Genomic DNA, 18,436 nt, shown 5'->3' on the forward strand with positions numbered 1-18,436 from the left:
GTGTCACACACGCAGCCCCAGTGTGCCCCTAAGAAACTTCCATGATGCATTACCACAACTATATCTAGTCTGTCCATTCACAAGTGTGAGGACTCCTCCTCTGTCTGCTTAGTGCTGCATCCCAAAGCAAACTTTACTCTTCTGAAAGATGCTCAGGCAAATTAAAGGAATCTCATGGTGGAGGCAGAACCACTGAGAATTTGCTCAAGGCCAACAATGGTCTTGCTACAGAGGTGTCTGCAAACTGCTGCTAACTGTCCTCAGGGTGGCAGAAGATGAGGCTGACAAGAAAAGGGCAAGGGTGCGGGACATACATTCTTGCGTGCCTTGCTTGAAGGTGTCGTTAATCTGCTGGAACATGGACTGACAGCTCTTCTCAAAGGCAGGCAGCACCACACTCTGAAATGCCTCCCTGTAGGACGACTGCATGGGCCCCTGCAATGCATCCGTGGCTGCCCTGGCGATGGCATCAGTAAGGTTCTGAAAGTGAAGGACAAGCCCAGCTCAGAAGTTCAGCCTGGTCACCAAGAGAAGAACAAGAAGTGCTAGGGCCACTGAACACTTGAGGCAGCAACTGACCTCTTTTGCACAGTGCATCAGGACACTGCCACCCTAACGAGAGGCCACGCAGCCCTGTGGGCAGTGGCAACTGAGCAGCAAGTACCGCCCGATACTTCACCAGCACCACAGGCCAGCACCCTTCTAAGCCAAGCTCACGCATGCAGAAAAGACAGCAGCTGAACCCCCGTTACCTTAGATTTCACCAGCTTGGTGACGTTTTCTTTCAGCGTCCCCTCGATGGATGTAAGCTTGGTTGCAATAGTGTTACTCAGTTGCCCAGTGATGGGATCCAAGGTCTTGGAAATGCCTGTAAGGCAAAAGAGAAAAAAGTGATGCCTCCATTTTTTGCTTCCATCGGTTGGGAAGAATATGTGCAAACTGGGAGGGCGCACGCACAAGCCATCCCTATGAACTGTGGTACAGAAACTGAGCGGCGGGTGCGGGGGGAGGAGCTGGCCATCTGGAAATCCAAATCTTGGAAGGCCACATTCCCTTTTGTAGCCCCATCCCCTTTCCTCAGATCACCAGTGTTTTCTTCCCATTCTCAAAAGGCTGAAAGGCTTCTCCTGAAGCTTAGCTGGTGGCAGGAAGAGCTTTGCTGGAATTTTGATTTTGGCCCTGTCACTTTTGCTTTCAGACCCATTCAGAAGTGGACTGCAGTCCCCAAGAGTTTCTCTGAAATGGACTTCGGCTCTTGGGCTGAAAGAGATTCCTGTCTTACTAACAGTCTCCAGACAAGAGGCTCTTCTCTCAGTAAGTCTTGGGAACCAAGAACTTCCCTGAGCTGGTTCTGGGTTTTCTCTGCTCGGTGTGCCATGCCAGAGCAGTCTCTGGCCACGACAGGATCTCCTCTTGACCAAGGCAGGCAGTCACTTCACAAGCAGAGGGCTCAATGTGGGACTCACATGGGGGCACTGTCTTTTTCATTTCCTCCCGGACGGTCCTTTCCAGCCGATTGCAGGCAGCCGTGGAGAGCGACTGGGAAAGCTGCTGGGAGAGGTGCTCTTGCAGCTGGCCACTGCGCTGCTGTCCCTCTGCCAGGGCCTGGTCCAGCCTCCGCTCTGAACCCAGAAGTGTTAAAGAGCGCATGGGGAATGACCTGAGCAGCACGAGCAATTCCCATGGCACCTCCAGCTAATAGGGCCAGGAAGACCGCTTTGCCTGAGTTGCGGGAAGGTCACTGCCAGTGACAGCATACAACACTGGGCCAGACAGGCGAACAGCTGAAAATTTCCTGCTAAAGGACCAGTCGGGATCTTCACTCTCTATTCCTTAGCGATCTGGCATTGGACACATTCATGGAGGAGAAGGCCATCAACACCTGCGGGTCCTCGGCTGAGGGCCATGTGCACCTGCTGCTGAGGAACATGAGGGAGAGGGCGCTACTGCACTCATGTCCTGCATGGGCCTCGAAGGACAATACTGGATGAGATGGACCCTTGCTCTGGTCCAGTATGGCTCTTCCCAAGTTCTTGCCAGCATTATTATACAAGCAGAGTAAGTACAAGCAAAAATACAAGGCACTTCTAGGCACTGCTTTCTGAGTGCTCTAGAAGCAACCTCACCAAGCTGTGCTGAGGATACAAAGGGATTGTGATCATGCCACCTTGCCCTCTGAGTTTCTTAAACTGTGTCATTTTTTATTGCAATTGCAAGAGAACTTTCTTTTCGGGGTGGTAGAGAAATACCACAAATAAATAAAAGCACCAAGCCAAATACAAGCAGTCAGTTCTCTTTCCTCCTGAAGGCGACCAGCATTTTTTCAACATGGCTGCTTTCAAAAGGGGGCACATAAGAGCACTAGGGGTCATGGAACATTTTGAGGTACATCATGACAGCACTGATGGCTACACCCTTTTCTGAAGTGCATGGGTCTTCACTGCCCATTCAAGATCAGGTCACCCCAAAATACTTTGCGTAACAGGGCATAATATACTGCTGTTGGGAAAACTCACTTCTCGTTTTCTGCCCCTCCACCCCTTCAACTACCATTAGGATTTACATATACATATGCTGCCCACTAATCCCAGAGGAGTCTCAAAGCGGCATATAAATGTGCAGCTAGGCTCCAAAGGGAAAGACAAGTCTGAGGGTTGGTAAATCACCTCAGTGGCCCTGCTAAGAAAAACATGTTTCTGCAGGCCCTGGTTCTACTGCACCTCGGCCTTCACAAAGCTGTCCTCTGACCGGGATAAAGCCAGGACAGAGAAAGATCCATTTTCCTAGGAAGGATACGCTCCTGCTCTTGCTGGGAATCCATCACCCGCTCTATGTGACCCATGAGGGAGCTCTGCACGGCATCCAGGTGGTCGGTGATCCGTTGCATTAGATCCATCTGGCTCTGCCTCAGTTCAGCAATCTCCCTCTGCTGGCTCCTCAGCAGAGACATCAGCTCATCCTGGTACTCAGGAGCAACCTATGCGGAGATGAGGCACGCAAATCATCCTGCTGTGTTATACTTGGAAGAACTGGCATCCATAGGGTTCAGCCTGCTGCCCCAAGGCAAAGATAATGCTCAAGACCAAGAATGACTTCAGGTCTATCTGGTGCAAACACTGGCCTTTAAGTGAGAGAGGCATACAAATTATCCTTCCTTTTGCAAGAACCCACATTTTATCCTGCCCTTACAACAACAATTCTGTGAGGTAGGTTAGGTTGCGAGTCCATGGCTGGCCAGAGTCACCCTGTGAAATGCACGTCCCAGCTGAACACTCTAAAGACTACATCACCCTGATTCTCAAAGAAGCATTTGTGAAGTGACAGTTCTCTCAACTGATGTTACAATGCCTCAACACTGGGTAATTCTAGAGAGAGGGAAGAACACAGAATGGTCAAGTTACAGATCAATTTCCCTCCTGAATGGGAATTTCACAAACCTGACACCTGTTTTACCAAGAACATCCAGAGCTTCCAGGCTTAGTCAAGAGGGGTTTTTGTGAGGCAGAGGTTAAAAGAGAAGGCTAGTCTCTGTTGGGCATCTCTGCCACTTCAGAGGGGAAACTGAACCTTGAGTCCTGTTTTCTATCAATGCAGAGAAAACATGATTGTGTAAACAGATCTCTTCCGAACAGAAATGTACACTGGTTCAGATTAGCAAAATTATATTTAGATAAAGTTTTAAATTAATAAATAATGGATGAGAACAACCTGCAGAAACCCAGTGGCTGAAATCTTAAGAAAAGGTGTTTACCAGAACAAATCATAGTCAAAGGGGTATGAAAGAACAGTGTCCTTTACACCCTTTGTCTTCGTTTCAATTTCATTTTTGAACCACAAGCATGGGGAAACCAAATAGCATGCCTTAAGGGAAGGAGACATTCCAAAGCTTACGGTATTTGGAAATTCTAGTAGTAGTACACTAACCTGCTGATCAAAAGATCTTGGAGACTGGGTCACATCCCTGGAACTGAAGAGAAGATGTCAATATAACTGCACAAATTGCACATGCCAAACACTAAGTGCATCTTTATAGGGCTCACATTGGAATATGGCGTATTACAAGTGGTGTTTCTGCTTCAAAAAGCATTTCTTGGTTCAGAAAAGGCAAGAGTATTTTTCCCCCACTCGCTGGTTCCTCTGGGAATCTTTACAAAGGAGACCAACCCAGCTTTTCCAACTTTGACAGAGGTAAAGATGCAAAGTAGTCAACTTCCAAATGCTTTTGAAACACAATATTTAACATTTCTGAAGTTTGGGTAGGGTATTAATTAAGCAATTTCTATACCTCCAGCCAAAGTTCTCTGGGCAGTTCAACAAAATATATTTAAAAACCAATTAAAATACATTAAAATGTTAAAACATCATTAAAAGCTTATAACACAAAATTTAAAACCACATATTAAAGAGGTTAATATAAAATAACTTTAAAAAGAATAAAGAAAATATGCAAGCCTGTAGCAACTGGCAGGCCCCAAAAGCTACTTGAATGGCCTGCAGTAGTGGATGGTCTTTACCTGACGGAAAAAAGGATGGTGCCAGACCGACTTCAGTGGGGAGCCTGTTCCAAAACTGGGGGTCCAACACTGAAAAGCCCCTTCTCTTGTTGCCACCAACCAAGCCTTCCTCAGAGGGGACAATCAGAGATAGGCCCCAGAACTGGATCACAGTGTCTGGGTCAAAGGTCAGCAGAGGCATTTGGTCAGGTATCACAGGCCCAACCCATGAACACCTTTATGGGCTTGGAAGGATGTAGGCAGCCCTGTTATTAGTCTGGCTACTGCATTTTGCACAAGCCGCAGCTTCTGAACGGTCCTCAAAGGCAACTCCAGGCAGAGTGCATGGCAGCAATTATCAGAGCGTCCATCACTTGACAGCAGCGATCTCCATCCAGCCACCAGCCCAAGCTGGGCCTCGAGAGACAAGGGTGGCTCAAGGGGCAGCCCAAGACCATGAACCTGTGCATGGAACCTCTATCCCGCACTGCTGGAACAGCCTACCAAGTGCACACAACGTTCATGTTTTCATCTCTTGCATACATTCTGCTTGCATGTGTCAGACGGTGAATGGTTGCAAAGGAGGAGTAACATGGAGGTTTATGTGCTTTTGACTGAAATGTCAGAATGTCAAAGAAAAGGCTGCTGATGGGAAGCATTTACCCCTGATGTTGCAGGATGCATGCTTACCCATCATCTTTCTTCCCCTTCCTCTTTGGCTTTGGGGAGCCTCGTGGGGACCCCTTAGTTTTCCAGTCCTTCACAGGAAGCCGCTGGGCAGCTGCTTTGGTGCTAAATCCACCAGATGCAGAAGCCAAGCTTGCCACTTCATCATCATGGTCACTGCAAAGGAGCGAGAGGGAAAAGTAAGTTACTAGCAATCCTAACCATCACTTGTCCTGATAGCAGACAGACCTCACGGCTTAGCTTAGAATGCACCTAAGAGGAACTTGTTACAGGCAAATAAGCAGCCAGCTTTTTCCACCAAGAAAGTGGCCAATAGCTTTTAGAAAATTTAGCATAGATAGCTCCTAGCTTTGTAGAAACAATAATCCCAGAGTCTGCTTTGAATGCTCACCTGTGGCATAACACCACAGACACAAGAAATCAAAAGCACTACACACACAAGCACGAAAACCCTTGCCTTACATTTGTCAACACAGAATTTCTAATGTGCAACTGATAAACTATCCAGTGCAGAGTCCTGCTGAGCGAAACTAGGTAAAGCAAGTATACAGGCTATGAGGCAAGGTGCCCCAATCTGCCTGGCCATCAACGCTGCAGGTGACTGTGCTTAAGGCTTCTATAGCGCAGAAGCACCATTCAGATCTAACAAATAAACACAGACAGTTAAGTGGTGGAATGTTAACTTTTAAAATTATAAACAAGGTTTCTAGCCCCCGTGATTCTGGGGAGAAAACAGCTAGGTGTATTCATGGCTTTTGAAAATATTCTCCCACAGCATCTTCCTGGAAGTTCATTTGGTTTGCTGCAGCCAGAAGCTTGAACCCAGTATACCACAACAGAGACAGAGAGACAGAGAGAGAGACAGAGAGAGAGACAGAGAGAGAGACAGAGAGAGAGACAGAGACACAGAGAACAGGACCACTACCTTTGCTCAGCACTGGCATCCTGGCTGTCATGCTGCAGAAGGTGGTAGCTGTGCCTGTGATATGAGCTTTTGTGTTTCTCTTCAGTGTCATTCCTAGGGCTAAGGGGAAAAAGGGGGAGAAATTCCATCAAACTCAATTTATTCTGCCTGATCCAAGCAAGGGCAAGAACTAAGGTTCAGGCACAAAAAGACTATTTTTTCTTTTTTGTGCAACTAGGGCTCACACATGAATTCAAGCAGGCTTGTGGAAACAAAGGAAATTCCTTATTCTGAGTCAGATCCTTGGGCCCATCTAGCCCCTTACTGCTGGCACTGACCGGCAGCAGCGGCTTCCCAGGCAGCCTGCCCTGGTGTTGCCAGGCTCGAACCTGGGACTTCCTGCATGCAACACACGTCTCTTGTCAATGACCTATAGCCTCTTACACCAAACACAGCCCTTAGAAATGCATTCTGGATGCTTCTGCGGATAAAGGAACAGAGATGGGAGGAGAGATGGGCTTCCAAAAATGTGACATGAGTACAGGAAATTGGGGTGCGGGGGGGACATGCTTTTCCTGCAGAAAATCCCAGGCTCAATCCTTGCCATTCCCAGTTGAAAATAACATCAGCATGGAGCCTGAAAGGCCCTGTCTGTCCCTAAGGCCCTACAGACCAGCTGCCACCAGTGCCTAGGCAAGCACCTGGGCTAGGCGAGAAAATGATCTAACGTGGCGGAAGGCATCTTCTTACACCCCCAGTGCAGAAAGGACAGGAGTGAATTTGGGCATGATTTGAGGATGTGAGGCCCAAGACCCAACCAAGATGGCGCACTGCTGCCCTGTGCGAGAGGAGAGGAGAGGAGAGAGAGCAGAGACCTGTCTGCCATGCTGTTCCTGGTTTCTCGAGTGATGTCGGGGGCAGCGGGCCAGGGCTGCCCCACGCCCACGTCCGAAGTAGCGTTTTCCTGAGGCAGGGCTGTCTCCAGCAGGGACGGCGTGGTCAGCATGTCCACCTCGCTGGGAGCCATGTCCAGGGAGTGGTGGCTGTGCTCCGAGCCGTGGCGGTTCCGTGGAGACAGCAAGTGCAAGGCTGAGGCAGCTGAAGCCATGCTGTCTGCGTGGGGGTTGGGGTCCAGCGCCTCTGCAGAGAGTCCGGAGGAGACCACCCCAAAGCTGCGCTGCAGGGTCTCCGAGGCAATCTCCGGGATGTCCTGGGATATGGCAGTTGAGGCCGAGGAAATGACGTCGGGGGAGCGCTCGCGTGTTGGGGAGGACTGGGGCACCACCAGAGGCTCGACTTCCGGCCGGTCCAGTGCAAGCGGTGGGTTCCCTGGAGAAACCTTGAGCAGAGGAGGAAAAACACAGACTTGTTACTTGTAACAACTGTTCTCCAAAAGTTCCACAATTCCCAACATGATGGGAATCATAGGATGGTTTTTCTGGCTTGGGGATGCTGGGCAATGGAGCGTTTTTCTGTCTTAACATGAATAGGATTGCAAGTTTCTTGCCCGCTTTCTTCCTAGCACTGCCGTTTTCCCCCACTCCGTGTGTGCATGGTTTTGTACATTTATTAAAAAAATGTTCCTCCCAAATCAACCTATGATGAAAATAAATGTTTAAAGAAAAACACAAGATTTAAAAGGTTTGCACATTGCAAGCATGTGAGTTTCGACTTCTTCACTGAATTTTAATTCGTTAAAATTCCTTCAACACTCAGGCTAGTCTTGCTGGTTCCCCAGCTTCATTCTCACAATAACCCCATGGGAAAAACAGAGGTGGGCCCTAGTTCGTCCAGTGAACCTCTGATCTGAGCATGGGGTAGAGCCCAGTGGCCAGAACAGCACTCTACACCTACCAGCTGTATTGTATTCTGCCTTTAAGAAAAGGTTGGCAAATGTGTGGTACTCCAGAAGTTGTGCACTGCTATCAGCTATGCTGGCTGGGGCAGATGGAGGTTGCAGTTCAGCATTATCTAGAGGGACATCTGTTCCCACTCCCTGCTGCAAACACATTAAAATGGATAGTGAAGGACCAGGTAGTTGGTTGGGTGCAGAAGCAGAAGGGACAGTCTCAGCAATAGGAAATTCATGCAGAAATTCTGACAGAACTTCACATTAGCCTTAGCTCTCTCATCACTTTGCTCACACCTTGGTACCACTGGGCTCCTATGACTTGTCTGTACCTCAGAGACAGAGCTCTGTATCTAAAAGCACGCTGAAAGCCACTGAGGTGCTGCCTGCTGGACTGGGACTCCGGAAATCCAGGTTTTAAGTCCCCTCCTGGCTATGCATTTCACTGGTTGACTTTGGCCTAACCTAACTCACAGGATAAAATGGAGAGGAAGTGAACTAGGTAAGACACTTTGGGTTCTTTGCAAAAAGAAAGCAGATGGAAAGTAACTGTAATGATGATAATACTGAATATTCAGTGACTGCACATTTAAAAATTTGTGTTCACAAAAGGATTATCTGGGTTGAGGTAGGAGGGGTGCGGCAGGGGCATGACTCCCAGACCGGACATGCAAGTAGCTGAGTGCAGAAGCAAGAAGCCACACAGGGCTGGTGGTGCTGCTGGGTGGGAAGAGCCACCTTCGCATGTTCACAAAAAGCCACTTTACCGGAACAGGGGCCTTTGGGGTCAGTTTGTCTGGAAGGCCAGGAAGGAGAACTGAGTGACTTCGAGGGCTCGCCTGCAGGCTTCCGGTGCTGCTGCTCAGGGCAAGGCTGGCATCCAGCTGCATCTTTGGGCTCAGCGATGCTTCTTCAGCTGGTCTGCAACAAAAAGAAGGCACCGGTGACCATCAAGAGGTCTGCAGCCCCCAGGACAGGGGCTCTGAGCACAGCGTGGTTAAGGAAGCCCACAGTCCTAGGGCAGGGGTGGGCAGAAGGTAAACTGGGATCTACTGGTAGATCTCCGGGTATTTTTGGTAGATCACCAAGGCTTTTCAACACCCAAGGATTTAATAACAGCAACTAAACAATTCCCTCCCACCCCAGCCTCTTGTTAATTTGTTATTTTCACATTACTTGAAAGTATAGTATTTGTTATATTACTGCCATGGCCTCTTGTTATTTTCAAGCCTCAGCATTCCTCATTGTAAAGTGGGGATGCTTGACCAAGCCTTTGTGTGGCTCTTTTGGCTAACAAATTTGTTCCCTTTTTGTGGCTTAAAAAGATGTCTGAATCTCTGAATATGCAAATCTATCATGACCCATAAACAGTAGAAAATAACTGCCTCCACTCCCTTAACCAGTTTTCTCTATTTTGCTCTCCTCAGTCTCAAAAGTTGCTCTTGTCACTTTGCTCCTGGTTCTGCTTAGTGGACCTGGAATTTTAAGGAAGCAGTTGCCACAAACTTCAAATCTGTCTGCTTCTGTCCTCCTGGACCCACCCACCCAACAATGTTTTCAGTAAAAGAACCTTCTGTGAGGAACATTGCATGAGAGCAGCCTTGACTGACAGCCAAAGAGCTAGGAGGGACCTACAGTCACCCCATTCCCTTACAGAAGACTTGCCTGAAAACACATTTGTGGAGGACCTCTGCCCGGCACTGATGCAACCAGTGGGGGATTACTAAGAACATGTTTCACTCTCAGTACACAAGGAACCAGAAGTATAGTGGCCCCATGTGCCTTGAGCAGTGACCAATGCTGAACTGAGCTTTGTGCTCTTCTACAGCCACACCAAAACCGCATTCTAAGGAATCTGCTTTAGAGTCTCCTTGCTCCCACCAGCCTAGGACACCTGGACTATTTACCCAGAGTCTCATTTCAATAACAACCTCCACTGTTCATCCCAGTTGCATGCAGTGAATGCTGCTGGTCCAGGAAAGATTACCGGGGGAGGGGGGGTAGTTACTGAGGCAAGAGTCACTTCTTTTGGGTAGTACATTTGTCACCTGCAGTCCTGGAAAGGATACAAGATTTGCTGTAAACAGTTCCCTGGAGCAACCGCTGGGAATTAGTTCATTTTGATGCATTATTCTGAGTAAAGTCTATTAGACCCTGGGAAGCAAGCTATGGGTGGCACCAGGAGGAAGTCTTTACCTGGGAATAAGGGGCTCACTGACCGAGGAACTGCTCATGGTGGTGACAGCCGTGAGGGAGCTAATGCTGCTTCCAGGTGACACTGTGATCTGGTACAAATAACACAAGACGTTAGTAGAGAGCTTGCTAGCTAGCATTTCACTTGGAAGTATGCATTGCATTGCCCACTAATTAACACTACCCCTAAGACCTGTTTTTATACATTATAAATAATAATCAATTAATGACTTGAGGATTGTCTAAAATTAATCTTCAGCTGAGGACTATCGTGTTCCTCTTTACTTCTGCTTTATTTTTGTGAATTACAGCTTGTGCTAGCAACAGATCTGAATAACTCCTGGCTTTAAAAAAGGCCACTGCTTCACTGATCACAAATCGATCTAGTCTGCAAAGTTCTTCTTAAGTGGGGCTTAATATTTTCTCACAGTGTTTTTTAACTTTGGGTCCAAAGAAATGCTCTGTGAAATTTGAAAGTTAAGTCATACTGTGATTTTTAATTTTTGTTTTTATGGAAGTATTATGGCACTGCTAATATTTAGATCAATTCATAAGGATTTGCTCTACAAAATCAGAAATCTAGCCAACCCATTTCCAATGGGTCATATACATATATAAGTTATAGCTTTAACATTTCTTAAAAATGACAATAATACTGAATAACTACAAAAATGATTTTTCTCCAGAACTGCAAAACTCAATTTGAATCCCTCCAGGTAAATACTAGCAAAAAGAGAAAAAAAGACCCTATTTAAACCCCTGCATGTTTTGCAAGCACATTTCTTTGTTCAATGCATGTATCTGGAAACTATTTGCACAGTTGGACCAATATTTTCCCTCAAATAAGCTGCCTTCCTGAAATAGACAAATCCACACAAGGAACCGCTGAGGCCACCAAAGCCCTTGGTAAAAAATGCAGAGTCCTAAGTGGGAATCTCCTCCCTCCATTGCTAAAGTAAAGCTAAAGCTCCATTTCAATAATGTGCAGGGCTAACTATTCCCAGCCCTCATATATTAATAGAAGCAGCCACAGAAACGTGCAGTAAGCCCACGCCAAGATGCCCTCTGACCCTGCCAACCCCATGCAAATACCTGTTGCAGAGATGTGCTGGGAGTCATGAATGCATCTGGGGTCATGAGCTTGGGTTTTGTGTCATTGGATGGAGAAAGGAAGTCCACAGGCATGGACAGCTCTGAAACGCGGCGTAGGTCAGGCTGTGAGCCATGCACAGATCCCTTCTCTGATCCCAGCCCTTCTGTGCCCAGGTCAGTCATGTGGTCTGGGAATGCTTCAAAATACACCATGTAGATTAACAAGCAGAAAATGATTCCAAGAGGGAGAATGAAATTCTTTTTAATCTTACACAAGCGCCCCCCCCCCCCGCCACCCAGATAAATTAATGTTAAACACACAGGTTGCAAGACAAACCAAAGTCCCTGTCAGCTCCCCAATACTCAGAATCCAAAGTCAGGACAGTCAAGATTTTGTCCTGAAGCAGCAGAAGAAGGCATTGGAAGCTTCCAGTTAGAATATTTGTCCATCTAGACCGGCACTGATTGGTTTGCAAATAACACTAATCTGTGGAGGATTTTAACCGGCAGGCTGTTGCATTCTGAGTTGTTGGATGTGCAAACCAGTCACACTAGCAAACTATGGTTTGTTAACCACAAGCAATCCAGAAAGAGAACCCATGGTTTGTTGTTTGGTTGTGAACTCTGGGTTGTTTAACCCATGGATTGTCATTGTGAACCCAGACTAATGGGTTGTTTTGCCAACGTACAGGGGTAATGGGCAAGAATAGTAGAAAGAAATTAGTATACGGTGTTGCAAAGGCCTGTGGGATGCAAGAAATGGACAAAGAGGAAGAAAACAAACAAGGAGGTTGAAAAAACAAATAGCACTTTGTCCCACTGTTTACCAAATAAACAAATCACAGGTTAGTTTTATGTATGAATCAGCTTAACGGGTGCTCTTACTGGTCAAAAGTAAACTAATTAAACTAAACTAGTATCAAAATTTTCAGAACTGCAGTGAAAGTAAGAGTTCAACCCTATCAGAAGTAGTCAGAAGTAAGCCCTACTGAACTCAGTGGAACCAAGTGAGTGAATATATACCTGGAGGAAGTTATCACACATTATTCATCCCAAATTCCCTTATGTGGGAACAACATTTGCAGCTAGCTAGTTGAGAAAAGGAGAGTAAGGGAGGGCATGGGAGACTTGTGCATGGTGTGGGGAAGGTGGCTTTCATAATAACAGAGCCCAGGGTCCTCCCATGAAGCTGAACAGTGGGGAATCCAGGGCAGATAAAGGAAAGTCCTCCTACACACAGTGCACTGTTAAACTACAGAACCTGCTGCAAAGCAGCTGTGGTGTTAGCTATTTATTTGAAAAGGGATTCGACAAATCCATAAAAAATAAGCCAGCCATTGGCTACCCATCATAATGGCAACATGCCACCTCTAGGCAGCATCTCTCTGAATATAAGTTCCCAGGGAATGCCGAGAGGAGGGTGATCGCCCTCAGGTCCTGCTCGTGTGCTTCCAAACAGCATCTGGCTGGCCATGAGGGAAGCAGGGTAATGAACAAGACCGGCTTCTGGACTGTTACAGGCTTAAAATGAATTTAGAAAAGAGGAGGGCCTGTATGGGACTCCGTCACCTATATAACTCACAATCCACAATTGCACAACTGCTTGAAACATTCATGTTCCTTCTCCAAACTTTAATTAAAGGAAGACTCCCCTTCTCACCTCCCTGATCATCAAAATCAGGTTTTGCAAAGGTATGTAATGGGTTAGCATATATACATTTATCTGGTTTGTCTCAGTCATAGAACTGAATATATATGATGCATTAGAATACCGCAAGGATATACTTCAAGCTCCGGAAATTCTTGCATGACTTTTCCCAGAACCTTCAGCTGAAAGAATACTCACCAAAATCTTCATGGGAGGCATGGGGAGGTATAGGAGCAGCTGTGTCTGGACTATGGAGAGGCTGGAACCTGATCTGGACATCCTGAAGAGCCCTGTAACATTCAAGCAGATTGTGTCAGTCCACTGGGTGAGGCATCAGGGAAGGCAAGCAACAGGCAAGGGAGTCAGCTTCCAGTTCATGTGGATTTCCATTTGTAGCTGTGCTGACTGAATCAGTTCCAACCTGCGGCCTTCTCCTTCTTGGTTGTTTTTGGAAGCCTCTCCAATTTCTACAATGCTTACAAATCTACATCCTCCTTGCAAGAAGCTTCCAGAGACTGGGGTCACACTTAAGCAGTGCGATCCAAGAAAGTCATCAGAAGAGAGACACACTACTCTACTCAAGCCATGCCAGCAGTAAAAGGACCACAGACATATCTTTCTCCCAGGATCACAAATCAGAGAAACTTTGACGAAGTTTTGAGGGGCTGGGAAAGAATTGACGGCTTCTGTGTCAGTGTCCCTATATCTGAGAAAACAGGCTGCAGTCCACAAAGATGCAAATGAAGCTATCTTATTGATCCATGTAGCCTAGAACTGTCTGGCTGGCACTGTAGGGTCTCAGGGTCCCAATCTACCTTCTGCCCACCTCTGACCTATGGTACAGCTCCACCTTGCTTGCTGCCAAAGACCAAAAACGACATGCTGGCAGACAGACCCTGCACTGTCAACACAGAATTAGAAGGCAAGCCCTCTAAAGCAACGGCACTGCACGATACTCACTTGGTGTGGACACAGAAGAGTTTGATCAGCACCCCTGCAGCTGATTCCACAGCTCCAGTGCCCTGAGTGCCTTCTGAAAGAGAAGCGAATAGACAGAGCAATGCAACTTGCTTCCTTCTTTCCCCTAATCCTGTCAGCAGCAATACATAATCCAGCTAGATTGCAACAGCCATGGCAGCCGCTCTCTTGGCCTCCTCCAGAGCAGCTGCTGCTTTAACACATGCTCCTCTTCAGCCGCAATTGCAGCACCGGCCTGCTCATGGAAGGGCAGCCCTCCTCAGCCTGGTGCCCTCCAGACTGGCTGGACTTTAGTCCCAGTAGTCCCCAGCATACGTTCTGTCCACACAACAGTCAGCCAGTTTCCTACAGGAAACTCCCAAGCAGGACTCGAGAGCAACAGTGCCCTCACCACCTTGTTTCCCAGCACATGGTGCACACCGTTGCCTCTGACACTGGAGGGCGTGCACAGCCATCAGGACCAGTAGCCAGTCAAAGTCTCATCCCCTGTTGATTTGTTCAACATCCTTTTAAAGCTGTTCAAATTGGTGGCCTTCACTTCGTGCTCTAGAAGTGAATTTCATAGTTTCCTATGCACTGAGTGAAGTCCTTCCCTTGACATGTCCTGAATCCTCCACCAATCAGTTTTATGGGATAACCCCAGATCCGAGTATTATGAGGGAGGGGCAAAAATGCCTCCTTTTCCACAATCTACAGACCCTGCATAATTCTGTGTACCTCTATCATGTCTCACTTGTCTTTCTTCTAAGCTAAACAACTTCAGCTGGGTAGCCTTTCCTTACGTGGAGTTGCTTCCGCCCTTTTCTGTGCTATTTCCAACTCTACAGTGTTTGTTTAGGTGCAGTGACCAGAACTGTACATATTCTGAGAAATGCCACAGATTTCTGTAAAGTCAGTATGATACAGGCAATTTTGTTTTCAGTTCTTTCCCATTTCTGCCTGACACAGGACTTGCCTTTTTCACAGCACCACACACTAGGCCAGTGATGCTGAACCTTTTAGAGACCGAGTGCCCAAACTGCAACTCAGAACCCACTTAATCAAGTGCTAACACTGCCATAAAAACTGAATTTGCTGGCCACCAGCACAAGGGGGCAACGTTCCACTGATCACCAGCTTTTGGCCGGCCCTGAAAAAGGAATCTGAGTGTATTTCGTACCTTTCCTACCTTCTGCTAAAATCACAATGAACTGGCAACCTTTCGATCGACTAGCCCAGCAGTTTAAACCACTGTGCCACCTGCATCCCACTAAAATCACAGTCCATGCAAATCCCTGGCAGCTCACTGACCGGCCATGCGAAAGCTCGGAGAGTCGTGACTAATGAGTGGCTGCCTGTCACTGCCAGTCATTGCCTGGTGTCCTTGATCTTTCCGAATATGTGCATGGCTGCTGGGGTGACGACAGAGAGGGCTCTGCGTGCCCCTTTGGCCACACGTGCCGTAAGTTCGCCATCACTGCACTAGGCCAACATTTTCACCGAGCTGTCTAACCTTGACCCAAGAGCTGTTCCTTGTCTGGCACCATCATCGCAGATCTCATCAGCTTTTACTTGGAAAGCTGGGATCTTCTGCCACATTGAGGGCCACTTCACATTAACATAATGTTGAACCTCACTGCCAGTTTGAGGCCCATTCCCTCAGGCTGGAGAGGTCCTTTAGGAGCGCCTCACAATCTCTCTTTGTTTTCAGAATAGCAAATAATTTTTTCACTCGCTTCCCAAAAAGTCCCACCCAAATGCTTTGGCTTGGCCTACTCCTGACAGTGTGAAAACCTTTGTGCTGTCTTTTGCTCCTGGGCAGCTCCCCCAAGCAAGTGGTGCTGTGGATGGCTGGCTTCTTGAGAAATCTCCGGCCTGATCTTGCCTGTGCTGATCTGATCATTCTGCTACTAGCTCACCTGGGGTTCTCCTCTGTTTCGGCCTTAAATGATTCTCACACTGGAAAGCATGTTAATCTCAGAGAGGCATGGAGAGGGAGCACTACGAGTATAGGAGCGGGGCAGGGAGCAGACAGTCAGCTGGGCAAAGACATCAGGAACCGCTTGAGAGTCGACTGAGCTTTCATGCTCCCTATCCAGATCAGTTTCAGCAGCTTCACATGGCAAAGAAAAGACTAAAGTCATTGCTTTGTCAATTTGGATACCGCTCCAAATTTCAGTTACAAGCCAGCTCCAAATGGTAGTTCCATAGTTTGGTTAGTAGCCTGAACACAAATCATAATGGCCAACCATAGACATGCTTTGCAAATAATGGTTTTTGTGGAAGGAAGGAAGGAAGGAAGGAAGGAAGGAAGGAAGGAAGGAAGGACGGACGGATGGAAGGAAGGAATTTCACTACGGCTGGGGCCAAGAAGTCTTGACTGAAGAGGTGGTGCTTGTGCAACCACTGGGGAAAGTAAAGCTAATTACCTGGGACAACTCCTTTGCCCTAATCGTAGGAAAGGAGCTTCTTTGCTTCATACCTGCAGTCAAGCTGTCACTCTCCTCCTCTGCTGGCAGGACCTCTGTGTGTCTCAGCCGGCAGCGGCTGACTACCTGGATGCCAAAACTCAGGACTGGGTGGGTCAACAGGAATTCGGAGATGGAGCTGAAATAGGCTTTGCCCTCCTCTTGGTTCTGCACGAGTTCCATCACATACAAGACCTGGGAGAAGGGCACCAGAAAGACATCCTGTAGCAATACAACCTGCAAGGCGTTCTCATAGTAGGAGGTGCATGCACAAAAGACCAGAAGAAACATAGCCTCTTCTCTCAACTTGGGCCAGATGAGAAGCAGTACTGAATTAATCTCTGGTTCACACTCTTTTCTTAAAATGAGAACTTTTAAAAAAGTTTAAATCCAGTATAAGATGTGTCTCTTATGGCCTAGTCCAGACAAACCAAAACCCAAAGAACTTTAATGAGGCAGCTGCTGCCAGCTTCTAACAAGATGCCCTTTCCTTCTGCACCCAACTACTCCGCAGCTACAATCGCTTACCTTTCTCTGCACGTCACTCAAAATCAAGTACTCAGCTGAGAGATCCAGGCCAGCTTTTAGACTAGGAAGGACACTCATGGAGCTGAATATATCTGGTGAAAATCTGGAATTGTAACAGTGAGAAGGTAAAAATAGAGTTTATTCACCTTTCTTTCTAGTTTTTGAAGTGCATTTTAAAAACTACATCATTACCAAAATGTCCATAAGCATGCCTTTTCTCAGAAATTCAGTAAATGTGCAAAAGGGAGGAAAAATAGGTTCAAGCCCACTGTTCTGGTGCCCAACTGAAGTCCAGTAGCTGAACAGAACCAGCATGCAATCGGGGTCCTCTCCTTTGCAGAGTTCCCAACAGAGAATGAGCCTGTGCATACTGAAGATTATCAGAGGAATTCATTACAGATGGTCACCAAATAGCAGCTATTTTCAAGGGGATCAGTCCCCAATCCTGGAAAAGCTGTGATCAGAGAGGAGATGTTAAACACATGTGGTGGGAATGCAAACTCACAAAGAGATTCTGCATAGAGATGTTTTCTTTAGGGAAAAGGCTGAAGTGCTTGATTCCTACTATGGCTCAATCTTTTGCCAAACGAAAATCTATGATCTGCCTGATGAAGGGGAAGTACGAGCTGAAGCAGCAGGATGGCAGTTCAGGATTGATAGGCAATGGCTTGAAACTCTGCAATTTAGAAGTAGCCTTTTCCAGATGATTCACAGACTACTGGAGTTAGAAGTGGCCAGAGGGCCATTAGGTCTAACCCCCTGCTTTATAGACACACGCAGTGGAGCACGTGCCTTAAACAAGGCCATGTATTTCTGCGTCAGAATCTGGCATAGGCACAGGACATTCTGAAATGTGTTTTTCTGTTTAGAAACAAAAACCAACTCCAGGCCTACTGATGTATGGCTGTAATCAAACCCGGATAATATCTGGCATTTCAATCGCATTTGAGCATTCAAAATGCTTTCTTTGTATGCATGACCTCAGTAATGTGGGGACAGGGCACATTTCTCCCCAAATAACAGCCTTCCAAGGTGGACACATTAGACTCTGGATCAAAACTGGAAGAAGAGGTGGCATCAGAATGCTTAGCTGAAATGCCAATATTAACAAGCTTCGTGATACTCCAAGTGGCTGGCGAGAAGCACACAGCCTCTGGTTCAGGAGGAGAAACTGTGGGAAAGTTTCACAGGGCAGAAGGGCAGAGGGGTGACTTTCTTAGCCCCATGGTCCATCATCAAGTCAAATGAGTGAACCAATTAAATAATGTCTGGCATTCCCACCATCTGGCCCACAAGCAATGTGAACCACTGGAGAGCCAGTGTGGTGTCGTGGTTAGAGCATGGGACTGGGACTCAGACGACCTGGGTTCGAGTCCTCGCTCAGCCATGGAGCCAACTGGGTGACTCTGGGCCAGTCACAGACTCTCAGCCCAACCTACCTCACAGGGTTGTTGTGGGGATAAGATGGAGGAGAATGATGTAAGCTGCCTTGAGCCCTTTGTAGGAAAAGGGCAGGATATAAATTAAAAAAAAAAAACCCTCCCTGAGCACGAAGCCAACTCCATCTGTTGAGGCACCCTAACCCCCACCCCCACCCTGGTCACACATTAACACCAC

The 18,436-nt window shown here is 47.2% G+C and overlaps 1 protein-coding gene across 2 annotated transcripts in view; it reads right to left on the reverse strand.

The window, feature by feature from the left end:
- The window catches only part of EDC4 (enhancer of mRNA decapping 4), a 39,321-nt gene that overhangs the window by 5,167 nt on the left and 15,718 nt on the right, over positions 1-18,436 (reverse strand). For both annotated transcript variants that reach the window (XM_044419818.1, XM_044419819.1), the window contains exons 11-25: positions 16,820-16,922; positions 16,306-16,486; positions 13,827-13,899; positions 13,065-13,156; positions 11,219-11,415; positions 10,130-10,218; positions 8,701-8,854; positions 6,960-7,423; positions 6,106-6,204; positions 5,184-5,336; positions 3,925-3,967; positions 2,797-2,977; positions 1,467-1,622; positions 753-868; positions 315-480 (exon numbers count right to left, since the gene is read on the reverse strand). In XM_044419818.1, the coding sequence (XP_044275753.1) occupies positions 315-480; positions 753-868; positions 1,467-1,622; positions 2,797-2,977; positions 3,925-3,967; positions 5,184-5,336; positions 6,106-6,204; positions 6,960-7,423; positions 8,701-8,854; positions 10,130-10,218; positions 11,219-11,415; positions 13,065-13,156; positions 13,827-13,899; positions 16,306-16,486; positions 16,820-16,922 (2,267 nt within the window). The remainder of the gene's footprint in view (positions 1-314; positions 481-752; positions 869-1,466; positions 1,623-2,796; positions 2,978-3,924; positions 3,968-5,183; positions 5,337-6,105; positions 6,205-6,959; positions 7,424-8,700; positions 8,855-10,129; positions 10,219-11,218; positions 11,416-13,064; positions 13,157-13,826; positions 13,900-16,305; positions 16,487-16,819; positions 16,923-18,436) is intronic.

This window comes from Varanus komodoensis, unplaced genomic scaffold (genome assembly GCF_004798865.1).
Source record: "Varanus komodoensis strain SLA01 unplaced genomic scaffold, ASM479886v1 scaffold109, whole genome shotgun sequence".
NCBI classification, from domain to species: domain Eukaryota; kingdom Metazoa; phylum Chordata; class Lepidosauria; order Squamata; family Varanidae; genus Varanus; species Varanus komodoensis.